This window comes from Camellia sinensis, chromosome 8 (genome assembly GCF_055761805.1).
Source record: "Camellia sinensis isolate YWXY chromosome 8, ASM5576180v1, whole genome shotgun sequence".
Lineage (NCBI taxonomy): Eukaryota > Viridiplantae > Streptophyta > Magnoliopsida > Ericales > Theaceae > Camellia > Camellia sinensis.
The window spans coordinates 173,991,677-174,008,671 of NC_138968.1; the positions used below are offsets into that span (position 1 = coordinate 173,991,677).

General features: G+C 31.3%; 1 protein-coding gene across 5 annotated transcripts; it reads left to right on the forward strand.

The window, feature by feature from the left end:
• The first annotated feature begins 1,919 nt into the window (after positions 1 to 1,919).
• LOC114289059 (putative leucine-rich repeat receptor-like serine/threonine-protein kinase At3g14840) lies at positions 1,920 to 15,489 on the forward strand. 5 transcript variants are annotated; one of them, XR_014338720.1, is made up of 4 exons: positions 1,924 to 2,115; positions 4,441 to 4,615; positions 9,230 to 9,442; positions 14,881 to 15,489. XR_014338720.1 is itself a non-coding variant. In XM_082884144.1 (3 exons), exons 1-3 carry the CDS (start codon positions 2,025 to 2,027, stop codon positions 14,954 to 14,956), a joined length of 342 nt encoding a protein of 113 aa, XP_082740270.1. In that variant the 5' UTR covers positions 1,920 to 2,024; the 3' UTR covers positions 14,957 to 15,489. The 5 variants fall into 5 exon arrangements, 1 of the variants encoding a protein (XP_082740270.1); XR_014338721.1 differs by lacking the exon at positions 14,881 to 15,489 and adding an exon at positions 9,562 to 9,710; XM_082884144.1 differs by lacking the exon at positions 9,230 to 9,442 and having other exon boundaries at positions 1,920 to 2,115.
• Positions 15,490 to 16,995: the final 1,506 nt, after the last annotated feature.

Sequence of the window (16,995 nt, forward strand, 5' to 3'; positions counted from 1 at the left end):
GCTTAAAAATAAAGTTGATGAAATCTCACACGTTCAAATCATAATTACAAACCGAAAAATGAAACCTCACATATATTTGTTTTCTTCTATAGATGGATTAGTTCAAATAAATAAACGGCACATGACATGTTGAAATGTTATAGATAAAATCATTTTTGTTCAATTTAGGCCGCAAAATAATGATGTATGCTGCTAGAAGCCTAATATCAATCAATTATATTAACATTTCTTCTCTAAAGTGAATTAAAAATATTTTCAATAAAAAATATAGGGTAAATTATCAATAATTTCTAATAATTAGACTTAATTCTCATTCAGTCCTATTGAAAGTTAGTCATAATAAAATCATCGCTAAAGATAATTTTTTGTGATGATTTTTTTATATGTCGCTAAAAATTGATAATTAGTGACTTTTTTGTTACAATTTTTATAAATTGTCCCTAAAATTTAAGATTAGTGACATTTTTCTGTAATGAATTTTTTAAATTATCGCTGAATGTTAAAAAATAGTGACATTTTTTGTGATAATTTTTAAACTGTCGCTGAAAATTAACAATTAGTGAATTTTTTTTAATAGCATTTGATAAAAAATATTATTAATTATTACAAAAAAATATATTAGAAAAATTTCATTGTGAGAATTTAATTAATAATTCTGCATGATGAAAAGTATTAAAAAAAATTAAATTAAATAAGAAATTTAATATTTAAAAATTAAGTGATAATTATTTAAATGTTTTTTTTTAGATGGTAATAATTATTTAAATGTTAAAAGACCTCCATTCAATACTTCACCTAAGACCCTAAAAATAATTAAGTTGTCCCTAATCTCTAAGTGCATCCTCATCAAACTCGGTAAACTTGGTTTTCTGGCTAAATTAGTGATATAAACTTAAAAAAATCAACTCCATTAGTCTCGCATGCAACGCGCTTCATTTTGTGATTGTTATAGTATCTCGTTACAACAAACGAGATGCTATTCATCGCTACAACAAGTAGAAGAACAAGTAGATTAGTGTTACCAAATGTCGGCCCGATCAGTTGGTCAACGACAATTTTTTTTTTTTTGGCATTTTTAAAGAATTATTTGGCTGACACCTTATCAATTTAATAAAAAAAAAGAACAGAAAAGAATAACAAACACAATAAGAAAATAATATATTAATAAGATTAAGTTATAATAGAGAGTTTGATGCAATATGTAACAATGAGGTGATTAACTAAAATAGCAAAATAGATTTTTAAATTCTAATTTGATTAAAAATTTGAAGAGGCTGGTGTGGATACTCTAACACTACTCTTTACATATAATAACTCTAAACATATCTAGATCATCACATTTTTTACTTTTCAATTGAGCTCACTTTTTAATTAAGCCATCATTAGTGGCGGAGTTAGAAATTTAGGTCAAGTTTGGCATTAACAAAATAATCTATCTTGTTATCTTTTTTTTATCACATTACCTCTCTATTTTTCTGCACATCTTTTCGTAAAAAGACAAAAAGTACACTTATTTAGGTCATCCCAAACAACCCCTTAATATAAGAAACACCTATTATTTATAAACTCAATTTTTTTTTATCCAATCAATAATAATAACGTAATAATAATTTTTTGAGCTAATATTAAGAGTAATGCTATATGTACCAATTAATGTATTAATTAATGTATCAATTGATGATGTGACGTAATTTAAGATATTTTTAATATTTTTAATTTATATAATAAATAGAATCAATCATAAAATCATAATTAATATTAATACACTAATTAATACACGTCACATTACTCCAATATTAAAACACAAAAAATTAATAATCATTGAAAAGTCAGTGTCTCGTTCGGGACTGTGTGCCCCCCGTTTAGCTAAGATTAAAAAAAATATAAAAATATAAAGTTAGAACGTTATGATCCAACCTTATTCTGTCCCCTAAAAAGAAAAGTAAAAGTTGTGAAATAATTTCATTTGATTATAATCTCTCTCTCTCTCTCTCACACACACACAACTGAGAGAACTTGTAAAAATGTTCTTCACTCGGCTTCTTGCTTCAGTTGCTGTAATCGTTTTCTTGGCTACTTTCGCCTCTGGAGCCACTCCACTTCCCTCTTCTGAAGGTATATATATACACATATACATATGAATATAAGATTAGGAACACCAACAAGGGTTGGTTCAAGACTTTCGAATTCCTCACTTAAAATTTGGGTTCGAATCTCCGTAACCTCTTAAGATTAAACATATTGTTTAGTGTCTAAAGCATGTAGAGCCTTAGTTTTAGTCCGACGTAAGTTCGGTGGGATTCTGGGCATATGCACTGCGAGTACTAAGGATAATATTTCGGTGTCTCGGCGGTTGTTCGGTGTTTGGGTTGTTAACATTGGAGCTTCTGCAGTGGGTGTGTTCGGAGTTTGGATCGGAAAAGAAGATTTGTTCCGACCATGGTAATGGAGATGGAAGTGGGTCTTGTTCGGCTGTGGCAGTGGGTTTTGATCGTCGTTGGGTGTGTCCGGTTGCAGTGGGTGTTCGGAGCTTGAATCGGAAAAGAAGTGCTCTGACCATGGAAGTGGAGATGGGTGTTTAACGGTAATGGGTGTTTATCGGTCTTGGTAGGTGTGGCGGGCGGAGAGGTAGGCGTGGGAGTCTCTGGTCAGTGTGGGTGAATAAAGCTGTGAAAAAGTATAAAAATGTTGATTAGAAATGAAAAGTGCTTTAGCTTTTGGTGAAAAGGAGGGAATCCGGATCCTCGGTTGCGTTTTCCTGTAGCGCTTCCTGCGGCGTCCCAAAACGACGTCGTTTTGAGGTCAAATTTCAATTAGAAAAAAAAAAAATGCAGAACTGTTGACAGAAGAGAAGAGAAGAAGGAAGGCCGAGAAAGGGAGGAGGAAGAAGAAGAAGAGGAGAGGAGAGGAGAGAAGAAGGATCGCAGGAGGTTTTGATGTTAATCACAGCTTCATTTATTTAAAGTTTGTGAAAATGGAGAAGCAAACAAATTTTGGTTGTGGGTCTGTCGTGAATTCGGGTAGAGAAACGAAATTAGAAGAAGATTTCCAGAGTTGTTGCGAAAATGAAGATGAATTGATGGAGAGGGAAGAATCAGCGAAGGAAAGTTCGAAGGCCATCTTCTTCCCTCTTTCTCTTTCTCTGTTTTAAATTGAATTTTTGATGTTTTTTGTATTATTTGTAGATCCCATTTAATCTGTATCCCTCCCTCTCCCTCTGTTTTTTTTTTTAAATTGAAATTGCCCTGAACCCAGCAGCGATCTGGATTTGTGAAATTGCCCTGAACCCAGAACCCAAACTGAAGAATAGATTCAAAAAATACCAACACAGAGAGAGAAAGAGAGAGAGAGAAGCAAAGTTTTGTCCAGATTAAGTCCTCTCTCTCTCTGGTGATCCAATCTTGTGTTTATATCTATATCCAATCTTGTTAACTTGAAAAGGAAACAAAAGTTAATATATATCACCAAAGTTATATATATATACAAAAATCTGAGAAGAAGAGAAGGGAACAATTTTGAAGAAGAAAAAATTGATTTTATATTTATATCCAGATGGGTTTGATTTTATATATATCTTAGATTTTGATTTTATACAAAAATCCAGATGGGTTTGATTTTATATATATATACAAAAATTGCTTAAATATTGAACATTTATATATATATATATATATATATATATATATATATATATATATATATATATATATATATCTCAGATTTTGATTTTATAATCCTTCTTCCTTATTGATGTTGATCAACAAAATCTTGATGGGCTTAAATATTGAACTGTTGTCCCTCTGTTTTTTTTTTTTTTTTTTTTCTAGATCTAGAAGAAAGAAAGGAGGAAGAATAAAAGCAAGGAGGGGGTGATGTGGCTGGGGGAGGATCGCCGGAGGGGGAGGGTTAGGGTTGTCGTCGGAGCTGTTGGGGAAGATGAAGCTGTTGGGGAAGATAGAACCATGAACTGAGACAACAGTTTTGCGTTTTTTTTTTTTTTTAAATTGAAATTTGGCCCCAAAACGACGTCATTTTGGGGCGCCGCAGGAAGCGCTACAAGAAAACGCGACCGAGGATCCGGATTCGGAAAGGAGGTATGCAGTGTGCGTCTTTTTGTATTGGATTTTGTGGGGGTAATTTTGTGGAATTTGATGCGTTTCACTTAAGTTCTTCTCATCTTCTGTTATTATTATTATTATTATTATTATTATTATTATTATTATTATTATTATTATTGGTTAAAAAAAAAAATTGTGAGATCGAGGGATTGGTTGTATGAAATGAATAGCAGTAGTAAAAGTAATTTGTAATCTCTCAATATATGTCATCTTTCTGTATTTTTAATTTTGTATTGTTAATAAAAATTTTCTTTATTGATAAAAAAAAAAGGAGTAATATTTCGGTGACGGATATAAATTAATGTGGGTTTTATTTTTGCAGTGCAAGCTCTGAAGGAAATAGCGAATAAGTTGGGAAAGAAGAATTGGAATTTCAATGCAGATCCATGTAGTGGGGAATCGGGTTGGGCCAACCGGAGTGAGCCTAATGGGTTTCAAAATGCTGTCACCTGTGGTAACTGTACCTCCGATAATACCACCTGCCATGTTGTCAGCATGTAAGCTCTCTCTCTCTCTCTCTCTCTCTCTAGGATAATTTACATGGAAGAAAAATAACTTTTTATATATTTATGTATTTATTAAGAATAATGCTTGGGACTCCTTTTGGGGGTCACCCCCTCACCCTCCTTTGCCACGTGGCGGGTGGTGATTGGAAGAGCAGGAAAAAAAAGAAAAAGAAAAAGAAAAAGAAAATGTAACCAATGAGAGAGAGAGGGGGTCAAAGGGAGTGGAGGGAAAAGGGGAGATGAATCATTGTTGATTTATTAATGAGTTAGACTAATAAACAGACGTTTAATAATTATCTATAAATTGCTAGCAACAAAAAAAAAAAAAAAAAAACTATAAATTCAAACCTCAAACATCTTCTTAAAACCTAGAATGTTATATATTTTTAAGTTTTCTTTGCTTGTACTTGTATTAGGTTTAAACATGAGAATATAAAATATGGTTTCAAGATTAATTTTTCATATGAAAATTAAAACCAATTTCTATTTAGTTTTAGGATTGCTTCTTTTTTTTCTTTTTTTCTTTTGTTTGTTTGATTGTTTGTTTATTTGTTTTGTTGGTGTTTTCTTTTCATATCTTGATCAAAACAGAAAGTTCAAGTTGTCCTTGTATGCACAATAAATGAGAAATCTCAACTTTCTATTAGGGGTTAGGTGGTGATGTTCAGCCCGAGATCTATCATAAGTTCTATTTTGATAATCTGAACCGCTTAATATGTAGAGCTCGTTAACTATTTTATTCCTGTAAAAAATTAAGTTAATCGAATATCGATAGCTACTTGATCGGATTAGATTTTTGTCAACAATTTATTTTGAAAATTACATTTACTGTTGACAGAAATCTGATCCGATCAAGTAGTTATCGATATCCGATAAACTTCATTTTTTATGAGAATAAAGTACTCGACGAGTTCTACATATTGAATGATTCAGATTACCGAAACGGAACTCGTAGTGGGCCTCCATCGACCTAACAACACGTTCTAATCTGATCACGAATTGGAGAGAAGCTTGCCCCTTTTATTAATCTTCGTTTTTCAATCATTTATATAAAGTGATATGAGAAATAGCTGACAGTGCTATTTTTATAAAAATAAATTATTTTTATGAGTGTTTTATTTATAATTAAAAAAATTCAATATAAAATTATTTATGAATATTCTATTTATATATTAGGAGAAATTATAAAAAAAATAAATAAAATTAATGTTTAAGCTTTATAACAAAATAAATCTTAATTTTTTTAATTTTATTAATTTAAATCATAATCTTTTGATTTATTTTCAATCTAAACTATTTGCTTATTTTCTTAAATAAAATTGACCAAAAGCTGATATTTTTATACTCCATGTAAGTGTTTGAAATATGTTTAAAACATCTATTTTCATTGAATTTAATGACTAAAATACTATTTTTCTAATAATTTTACTTAACAAAAATAGACAAATGTTTATATTAAAAACAAATTAAAATATTAAATTTAAATTGACAAAAATAAAATTTAGTACTTATTTTATTAGAAGACTCAAACTTTAAAATGTATTTCATTATTACTCCTTTTCAAGACATTATTTACATAGTAATAGTAAGAGGTGCCTTTTCAATTTGTTGTGTCGGTGGCTCTTGTCTGGTCACAAAGGAGGTTTCATTACCTTTGTTTGGTTGGAATGTTAGGTAGGGTGGGGCTTTTGAAAGAATTAAACCAGACATTGTTTCGTAATTTCATGCATGACTACTTGGATTTTTTTTTTCTTTTTTAAGTTAGCAGTGTACATGATCCACAAATTATTTATATCATTATTAATAAATCCTTCGAAAGCATCATCAACACTATAAACTATACTAATGATTGGTCCTATTTTAATTAAACGTTATGTCGAGAATAATGTGATAATGATATTTTAAAAAATATAAACTGTTTTAATATTGTTTTTTAAAAATGATAAAATCAAAATTTACTGTATCATTTTATATTAGCTTTATGTATTTAATTATTTATTTATTTATATAATATATCATTTATTTCATGGAATCCATCCGCTTTTATTTGGTGGGGGTAACCTAAAAGGCCCACTCGTTAAATTGGTGCATATTAAAAGCCCTCACCGACAAGTGATTTTATTGGGTTAAGAAAATAGGTATGACTCGCACACCATTGTAAAAATAAATAAAACAAAAATATTTGGGAGTCTTTTTGGAAATGATCTCCACATTTTTAAAGTGATACTGGCACTCTATATATGTGTGGGATTCACTCATGTATGTGTAGGGTCTACATCATGAATGGTCCAGATTTATGAGGGTGGGAGTCTTAATCATTGCTCTAAATAAAATTACTATATCAATTTTTTATGTTTTTAACCTAAACCTAAGCCCATCACAATTACCACCAATTATGTAAGCTCTGTAATGATAGAAAAATAAATTAGCACAAAGAGTACTAAATTCCTTTTTATAGGAGTTGAATTCGAGACTTTACATTATAAATGGTACTACACAACCACTTAGTCAAATGCCCTAATTCAATCTTATTGAATAGGACTTTATGAATAATTTTAAAATTTGTTGATGTTATGAATCATCAAAAAGTAATTCCAAAAAAAAAAAAAAAAAACATAGTATAGATTAGATTTATATTTGAAAGTGATTCACTTCACATTAAATTAAATTTTTACTGTACAGTTTTTAATTACTTTCTAAATTAATTTTTTTCTAGTTTCAAAATTTGATTTATATGATAAGATACTATTCAAGCCAATTGCTTTTTCTATTTTTTTTTTTTTTTTGTCTTGTTCATTCTCTTATCTTTAACAAATTAATTGATTAATTTGTTGGTACAATCATATAATTGATAAAATAAAGAGAAAATTAGTCTAAGATCTCTCTTTTATTTTTAATAATAAAAAAATTCACAATATTATTTTATAATGTATAAAATCTATCAACTCTATATCCATATATCAAAAAAAAATTTGATTCACTCAAATCAAACCTGATTTCACTCTCTCTCCCCCTCTCTTTCTCTCTCTCTCTCAATAGATCTAGTCATCCAAACCCAACAATAAATTTCACAACCCCACAACCTAGAAAAGCATACAAAAGTCTATAAGAAACGACAAAAACAGAATCTGTCCCCCTCCGAAGCTCCGATAAAGCTATACGATTCTCAAATATGTATGGTAATGATACGTATCATTAAAAGTGATATTTAAAGTATTATTAATGAATTAATATATATATATTTTAAAAAAAATACAATGAGTAGGATCTATTATCACATCATTAATACTATTATTAATTAGTGGTCTCAACCACTTTTCAATTTGTATATCCAATATGCTCCGGATCTATTACCACATCATTAATACTACCACTAATTAGTGGTATCAACCACTTTCCAATATGTATATTCAATATGCTCGCTTTTATCTACCATGATAGTCAGTGTTCTAAAAAAGAACAAGTCTAAGCCAACACTTGAAACTAATTTTATAGAAAAAAATTAATAGGCGAAGGCTTTTTTGTTCTTGATCTGCACAATCACTGTAGTTCCTCTGCAATAAAAGACAACCCTTAAAAGCAATCAATTTGGTTTGAACTTTCCTTTTACCAATTGACCCCAGAGTTTAGAGAAAAATTGCACTGAATATTCCAAATACGGTTAATGAAAACTTTGGATGGTCTTTGAATTTTGTAATTAGTTGACTATTGTGTGAATTGTTGAATTACTTTGATAAATATAAATTTTGGAGTAGAATTGTTGGATAAACTAAGACAAATACTTTCTTCACAGAGAAATTTGTGAATAAAACCAAAGAAATTTTAATTTCTTTTGAATTTCTCTAGTTTGAATTCAGAGAAATTTTAATTTTCTCTGGTTTGAATCCAGAGTAATTTGCACGTAATGTGGCAAATTTCTTTGGTTTGGAGAGAACTTCTCTAAAAAGTCCAAAGAAATTAGAGATCTCTAGAAAGAATTTCTTTGATTTTGAGAGAATTTCTCTAGGAAGGCTAGAGAAATTCTCTAGACTGATTTGAGGGATCCTAGACATTACAAAAATATTAGATATCTTTTATGTTATAAAATCTTAATATTAGGGATCCTAAAAAAAACCCTCTAAAATAAACGCCCTTCAAAATTTACTAAATATGTCGAATATATAAAGTTTGAATTTTTAATGAATTATTTTAAAAGCCATATTTAATACCATTCAAACGGTAACTTATCATTTTAACACAATTAAATTTCACATTTAACATTATTTAATTGATTTCTGCATAGCAAACTTTGGTAGAAAAAGACAAGACAATTGAGTTTTTAGCAAAACAGGTGATGTGATAAAAATAATTGAACCAATAACCCAAGACAATTGTCCAGTTTTTAGTCATATTTTTTCATACAACTTAAAAAAGGCAATTCTAAATATATTTAATTTTTTTATAGGAAAATTGGTCTAAGGTCCCTCTCCCAATTTTAGTAATGGAAGAGATTCACAATATTATTTTATGATGTTTAAGGTCTCTCAACCCCACACCCCGTGTATTACAGAGAAATTTGGTATAAGCTTGAAACCTTCACCTCTCTCTCTCTCTTCTCTCTCTCAGACTTACGCCTCAACTCTTCTCTCTCCTCACTACTCTGCTCTTTCTTTCGTCGATCTAGCTCGTCCTCTCTTCCGACGACCAGTTCGCTTTCCCCACTCTTTATCAGAAGATATCGGGATTGAAGTGTTTAAGTTCCCCTCTCTTTATCAGAAGATATCGGGATTGAAGCATCCAGGGATAGAGTTGCTTTGCTGAGCCTGTTGCAAATGCAATGTAAGTGCATAATTGTTCACCTGAAACCATATATCGCGAAAGCAGGAGAATTGTTAGCCTATAAATGTGTTTCCAAAAAAAAATTTGCGAACTATCTTAAGTTTGTAACAAAAATGCAGGGCCATTGCCATGCTACAGATGCTCTTTACCACAACGAATACAAATACTCTTACATATAGAAAAGAGATTGTACATTATTATTATTTATTTATTCTTTTAACTACTTTTTTTTTTATATATAAATTATTCTTTTAACCTCTCTGGAAAACATATTCACATGAATCATATCTTTTCACAGTTTAGATACAAGTCCAACTGAATACCATGTGATGATTGGAGTTTTGCTTACTTTTGGGTTTTCTAAACTCGTTTTTATACAGTTTAGCTCTGTTTACTTTCTCAGAAAATGAGTTTAATTTGATGTGGTCCAGTCTGCCCGGAATTTCTTTGTTGTGATGATTGGAGTTTTGCTTACTTTTGGGTTTTCTGAACTGGTTTTTATACAGTTTAGCTTCGTTTGTTTTCTCGAAAAATGAATTTGACGTGGTCCCGCTTAGAATTTCTTGTCTAAAGTTTGGTTAGGAGATTAGGATGAAAATGATGGAAAAGGAAATGGAATATATATACACAAACACACATAGATATAATGAATTCAGTCCAAACCAGAGATGGACCAACCCAATTTTCTTTGCAGAGCACTAGTTCAACCCAGAGAATTTTTCTGGACCAACCCGATTTTCTCTACAGAGCACTAGTTCAACCTAGAGAATTTCTCTGGACCAACCCAATTTTCTTTGAAGTAGAGCACTGGTTCAACCTAGAGAGAGAAGGTGGAGAGTCCAGAGAAATTTCCTTTATCCCATGTAAGCTCAATCTCATTGTTTATGATTTCTATGAGCATTTGAGAATCCAATAAGATTTGAGCTTGAACAGCTTTTTTATATTTGAATCAAAGAAAATTTTTCTTTGGTTTGATCTAGAGAAAATTCAGTCCAAACTAGAGATGGACCAACCCAATTTTCTCTGAAGTAGAGCACTAGAAACCAGAGAATTTTTCTGGACCAATCCAATTTTCTCTGCAGAGTACTAGTTTAGCCCAGAGAATTTCTCTGGACTAACCCAGTTTTCTCTGAAGCAGAGCACTAGTTCAACCTAGAGAAAATTCAGTCCAAATTAGAGAATTTTTCTGGACCAACCTAATTTTCTCTGAAATAGAGCACTAGTCCTTATTATTGTCCAGAGAAATTTGGAGTTGTCTCTGTGATGTGTCTAGAGAAATTTGGAATTTTCTCTGTGATTTGTCCAGAGAAATTCTCTAGATCGAATTTTCACTAGATTGATGTTGAGGGACCTTAGACATCATGAAAATATTGAGTGTCCTTTATGCTATTAAATTTTAATACCAGGGACCTTAAAAAAAATTTCCCTTTGATCTATCCCTTCAATCTTTGACAAAATTAAATGCAAGAAATAAGGGTATAATGATAAATATTATATCGGATTGGTTTGAGAAGTGGGTTGGCTTTTTGGCTTATTTGACTAGTTTAGTATGGGCTAAAAAGCTTGGTTTTGGAAGGATTTTTTTAGCATTTTTGACTTTTTTTGTGAGAGAAGAGTGTAATGATTATGAGTTGGATGTGATGTTTTGTTTGTTGTGCCTAAAATAGCCTATTTTGTCTTTTATGGCTAAAATAGCCAAAAAAAGCCCACAATCTATCTTCCCAAACGGAGCCATAATTGATTCCAATAAGTTTTGTTGTTAGACCAGATTATTGAACCTCCTCCATTAAAAAAAATAAAAAAAAAAAATAAAAAAAAAAAGAAGAAGCAAACTGGACCAATTAATTCAAGGAGTAATATTAGAGATTTTTAAAATATTATTCATAAATTTATCTACACTAATATGGTAAGAGTTGAGTCTTAATTGTTTAATTTTTAAATAGGAGTTAAGTTTCTCTTACATTGGGATTTCAACCGGATAGAACTCGAGGGCCCGTAGGTTTCAACATAGATTTTGTTTCAATAATCTGAATCGTTTCTTTTGTAGGGCCCGCAATGTATATTATTCATGAAAAAATATATGGCAATCAGATAATCGCAACTTTTTCATTTTATCATATTTGTTTCTAAAAAAATTAGATGGTCTATTTCAAAAATATATTTGTTATTTATTTTTTCAAACACAAATGTAATAAAATAAAAATGTATGATTATCGGATTGAATTAATTTTTTTCATTGATATTATATATTGCAGACCCTATAAAATGAACGATTCAAATCATCGAAATAAAACCCCATGGTAGGCCCTAAAAAATTAGTTCTGTGATGTTGAGACCCCTCAAATTCTATCATGTCGAGATCTCAACATGAAAGAATTACATCTAATAACCTACCTTATTCAAAATAAATTTATAAGTGATATTTTAGAGTGCTAAAGCATTTTTCCAACCCAAAGAGAACTTGGTGAGACTAAAATTAAAGAAAATTACAAATTAGTGTATGTTTAACTAAAAAAAAAATTAGATTAGTATAAATTTTATAAATCTTAATAATTAAAATCATAATTTTTTTTATATAAATTTATCATTATTTTTTAAAAATACTACTGAATTGTAATTTTTGTTTATTTTCCTACATTCTTGTCGGACTCGAAGATTGTGATAATCTCGTCATATGCAAAAAGCTGCATTCGATTGTTTTTGTTTTTTCTTTCTGGTGAATGTTCTTGTTGTTGAGCTAAGATTGTGAATTCATCAACAGTGAAGCTCCTCGCATCGATCTCTCTCTCTCTCCCCATATCTGATTGATCTAAAATTTTATAATATAATTTTAGAAGAAAAAAGATTGGGAACTTTAAATTAAGAGCTCTGATAACTTTAATGAGTGTATGGGTCTTATGTGATGTGATTGGTCTTAGTTTTTTTTTTTTTTTTTTTCCATCATTAGTGCTCTTTTAAAACTCCCACATTAGAAGGATGTATCATTTCTGATAATAAAAAGTGTAATATCATATAAATAAAAAATTCATACGTAACGATGTGATTTAATATTGTATTGTTACATTATTTTTATCAATTTTTTAATAGAAAATGTTATAGGTTTCAAATTTTTTATTATATATATAACTAAATGTTTCACATGGGTGTGGACCCTACACCCATGTGAGACATTTGATCATTTACTTAGTAAAAAAATTAATATCTCTAACATTACCCTTTTTTAATATAAATTTTATGTAAGAATAAAATTTTCTTAATAAAAATTTAAATGTGAAGTATCAAATTATTACGTCATTGTTGGTTTTCTTGCTCAACATTGTTGGTTTTCTTGCTCAACAAACCGACACTTGCAAATTATGGAGTCCGAATCGTCTGCCGCAGTTGCCTGTGGCACTTTCAATGGTGGTCCTAAACAACGTCATTTTAGACTTTTTTTTGTTTTTTCCCTCCTTTTGCTTTTTAGCTTCTTTTTCACTTTATTATTTTGTTGGAACAATTTTCTGTGTAAAATAAATAATTTGAAACCAAATCAAATAAATAAAAATAAATCACTTACATAATTTATTTTACCGAATCGAACAAAACTTTAAAAGATCAAGTCGAGTGTGTGACACTCTGTCTTTAAGATAGATTCGTCCCGCTATGGTGCTTACGGATAAAAGGCGTCTATCTCCCAGGATACAATGTCTTCACAAATTGTAATACCAGTCCAAACAATTTGTACGGCAAACAAAACCTGTGTTCTATACTCTCTTAATTTTTTCCTAAAAAATAATATGAAGAATAATGCAACTAAAGAGCAAAACCAGGAAGGAAAGAATTTTATGGATATTTTTTGGATGCCAAAGACTACTGGAAATGGCTGGTATTTATAGGCAAATTGTGGCTGTCCGAACAAGTTCAATTTCAAATGAATAGATCTGAATTTTGAATGAATAGGTGTAGTAACTGAAGAACAGATAATTGCTGGGCAGTTTCTATCTATTGGAAACTGCTAGTAGTTATAAATCTGTTAAGGGAAGAACAGAATCTATCCGGTGACAGATTAATCTGGTTGGCACAATTTTTGGACAAAATTTTGTATTTAAATTTCCATTTTGAAATTTAAATAATTTCTTGCAGGAATTTGAAAAAAATTCAAATAAATTTTGTCCAAAAAATTAAAGTTAGAACCGACTCGGCCCACAACCGGTACGGCTCGGCTCGGCCGAACGGCGGCGCGCGCGTGTGTGGTGGTTTGGGCTAAAGTTCACTTTGTCCATAACTCCTCCCTTCTACAAACTTGGGGTGCCCTTTGGGGGCCCAATCTAAGTGTTGTCACCCAGAACTTATATACATACACAAGCTCTCTTAAAGTTTCAATGTGGGACAAGCCTTACAAGGAAACCCACATTTAATTGTTTAATTGTTCATTCCACAAACCCGAAAACGACGTCAAGTTCCTATTCACTCATAAATTGTTGTGACAAACCATCTTTACCGTGTGACTTGCCACATGGTAAGGAACATGTCACCTCTTTGAACCCACCTCAAAAGACGCGTGGACCCCACTCAATTTCGGGCTCAAAGTTGGCCCAAAATAAGCCTATAAAAAAATCAAATTTTCCAACAATTCCCCACATGAATGGAATTTGCCAAAGAGAAAATACAACAACATGATCTAATTACAAAGAGTACAGAAATTGGAAATATTTTGCAAAGGATATATAGCTTTTGCCTTTGAATCTTCCCTTGTGAGACACTATCGGATCTACTAGCTAACCAGTGAACAAGATGTCTTGAACTGTTCAGCCGTTTGTGTAAACCAAGACAATAGAACTCACACATTATATCACCAGACACGGTTTAGTTCTCACTATTGTGTTCATTTTGGCCGTGAACAATCTGCTCTTTCATGAGTGCTCTAGAGAATTGTAGCCCTTCACAAATCTCATAGAACCGGCCCAATTCACACTCACATAGGTGATTCTTATGAAGAGTATCCTGCCATACTCTGCTAGGTTTACCTATATATCAGAATCATTAAAATTTTACTTAACCTAAAACGCTGCAGACATCACTATTTCATTATAGAAATGGGTAGGAGTTTGACTTCCCGATGATCCTTATTAGTCATACACAACTCGGTTGTCCTTTTGAACCTAGATCTTGGGATCTCCAGTCAACTAGGTTGGGTTACCGTTGTAGTAAGTCTTATTTAATAGGCTTAAGTCTCATTCCCCTCGATGAATTTTCAACTAACTCTCTTGCTAACCCTTTGGTTAGTGGATCCGCTATGTTATCTTTAGACTTCACATATTCAATGGAAATAATTCCATTAGAGAGTAGTTGTCTCACAGTGTTATGTCGACGATGAATGTGTTGTGACTTACCGTTATATATATGACTCTGTGCTCTACCAATTGCTGATTGACTATCACAATGTATGCATATAGCAGGCACCGGTTTTGGCCATATTGGAATATTTTCAAGAAAGTGGCGAAGTCATTCTGCTTCTTCCCCAGCTTCATCTAAAGCTATGAATTCAAATTCCATAGTAGACCTAGCAATGCAAGTCTGTTTGGAAGATTTCCCAGATACAGCTGCCTCACCAAGAGTAAAGACATACCCGCTGGTGGATTTTGAATCTCTATTATCCGATATCCAGTTTGCATCACGGTATCTTTCAAGTACTGCTGAATATCTAGTATAATTCAGCTAAATGTTACGAGTAAATCAGAGATATCTTAGAACCCTTATAATTGTTTTCCAGTGTTCTACTTCCAGATTACTCATATATCTACTTAATTTACTTTCTGCATAACCTATATATGGGCGAGTACAGTTCATCAAGTACATTAAGCTTTCAATAATTTGGGCACACTCTAATTGAGAAATATTTTCCTGTACATTCTTAGAAAGAAACAAATTAACATCCACAGGTGTTCTAGCAAGATGATCATCATCTTTGCTAAACTTGTCAAGTACTTTCTCAATGTAATGTGAATGTGACAAAGCATAACCTTTTGATGTTTTGGTAATTTTCATATCAAGAATTACATCAGCAATCCCCACGTCTTTCATGTCAAAATGTTTATTCAACATTTTCTTGGCAGTTTTAATCATTTCATTATTACTACCTATGATGAGCATATCATCCACATAAAGACATATTATAACATAGCATTTGTTTGTGTTTTTAATATAAACACATTTGTCACATTTATTAATTTTGAATCCATTTGACATCATTACTTTGTCAAATTTCTCATGCCATTGCTTTGGCGCTTGTTTTAAACCATATAATGATTTAATCAATTTACACACTTTCTTCTTTTTTCCTGGAACAGAAAATCCTTCTGGTTGTTCCATGTAAATTTCTTCATCTAACTCACCATTTAAGAAAGCGATTTTCACATCCATTTGATGAATTTCTAGATTGTACAACGATGCAATAGCAATTAGCATTCTAATGGATATTATTCTAGTAACCGGTGAGTATGTGTCAAAGTAATCAAGACCTTCTTTTCGTCTAAAACCTTTGACCACAAGTCTTGCCTTGTATTTGTCATTTGATCTATCCGCTTTTATTTTTCTTTTGAAAATCCACTTGTACCCAAGAGGTTTACAACCTAGTGGCAAATCCACCAATTCGCAAGTGTGATTTTGCAGGATGGATTCAACTTCGCTGTTTACAGCTTCTTTCTATAAAGGAGCTTCAGGACTGGAGATAGTTTCTTTGAAAATTAAAGGCTCATTTTCTAACAAAAATATTAGAAAATCTGGACCAAAAAATTTTGAGGTTCTAGCACGTTTACTACGCCTAGGTTCCTCTTCCTCATTTTGATCTATCTCTTGCTCTTGTTCTTGATCATGTTCTTGATCCTGACTAAAAATAGCATCATGCGATCTGTACTAGTCTCTTATCCAATTTTATTTGGAAACGCATGTTCAAAGAAAGATGCATTCCGAGATTCAATAATAGTATTTACATGCATTTCGGAATGTTCTGATTTATGAATCAAAAACCGATATGCACTATTATTCTTGGCATAACCAATGAAAATGCAATCAACTGTTTTAGGACCTATCTTAGTCTTTTTAGGAATAGGAATAGCCACTTTAGCCAAACACCCCCACTCTTTTAAGCATTTGTAGGATGATACTCTCCTATGCCACATTTCATAAGGTGTTTGATTCACTTTCTTTCGGAGTACTTTATTAAGTATATAATTAGCAGAAAGTATTGTTTTCCCCCCACAAGTTCTGAGGTAATCCAAAACTTATTAACATGACATTCATCATTTTTTTTAAAGTCCTATTTTTTCTTTCAGCAATTCCATTTTGTTGAGGTGAGTAACGAGCAGTGGTTTGATGAATTATTCCATGTTCTTTACAAAACTCACCAAAAGGTGATTTATATTCACCACCTCTATTACTTCTAAGTTTCTTAATTTTCTTACCAAGTTGATTTTCAACTTCATTCTTGTACTGAATGAAAGTTTCCAAAGCTTTATCCTTGGTTCGAATTAAATAAACATAACTATATCTAGTATAGTCATCTAGGAAAGTGA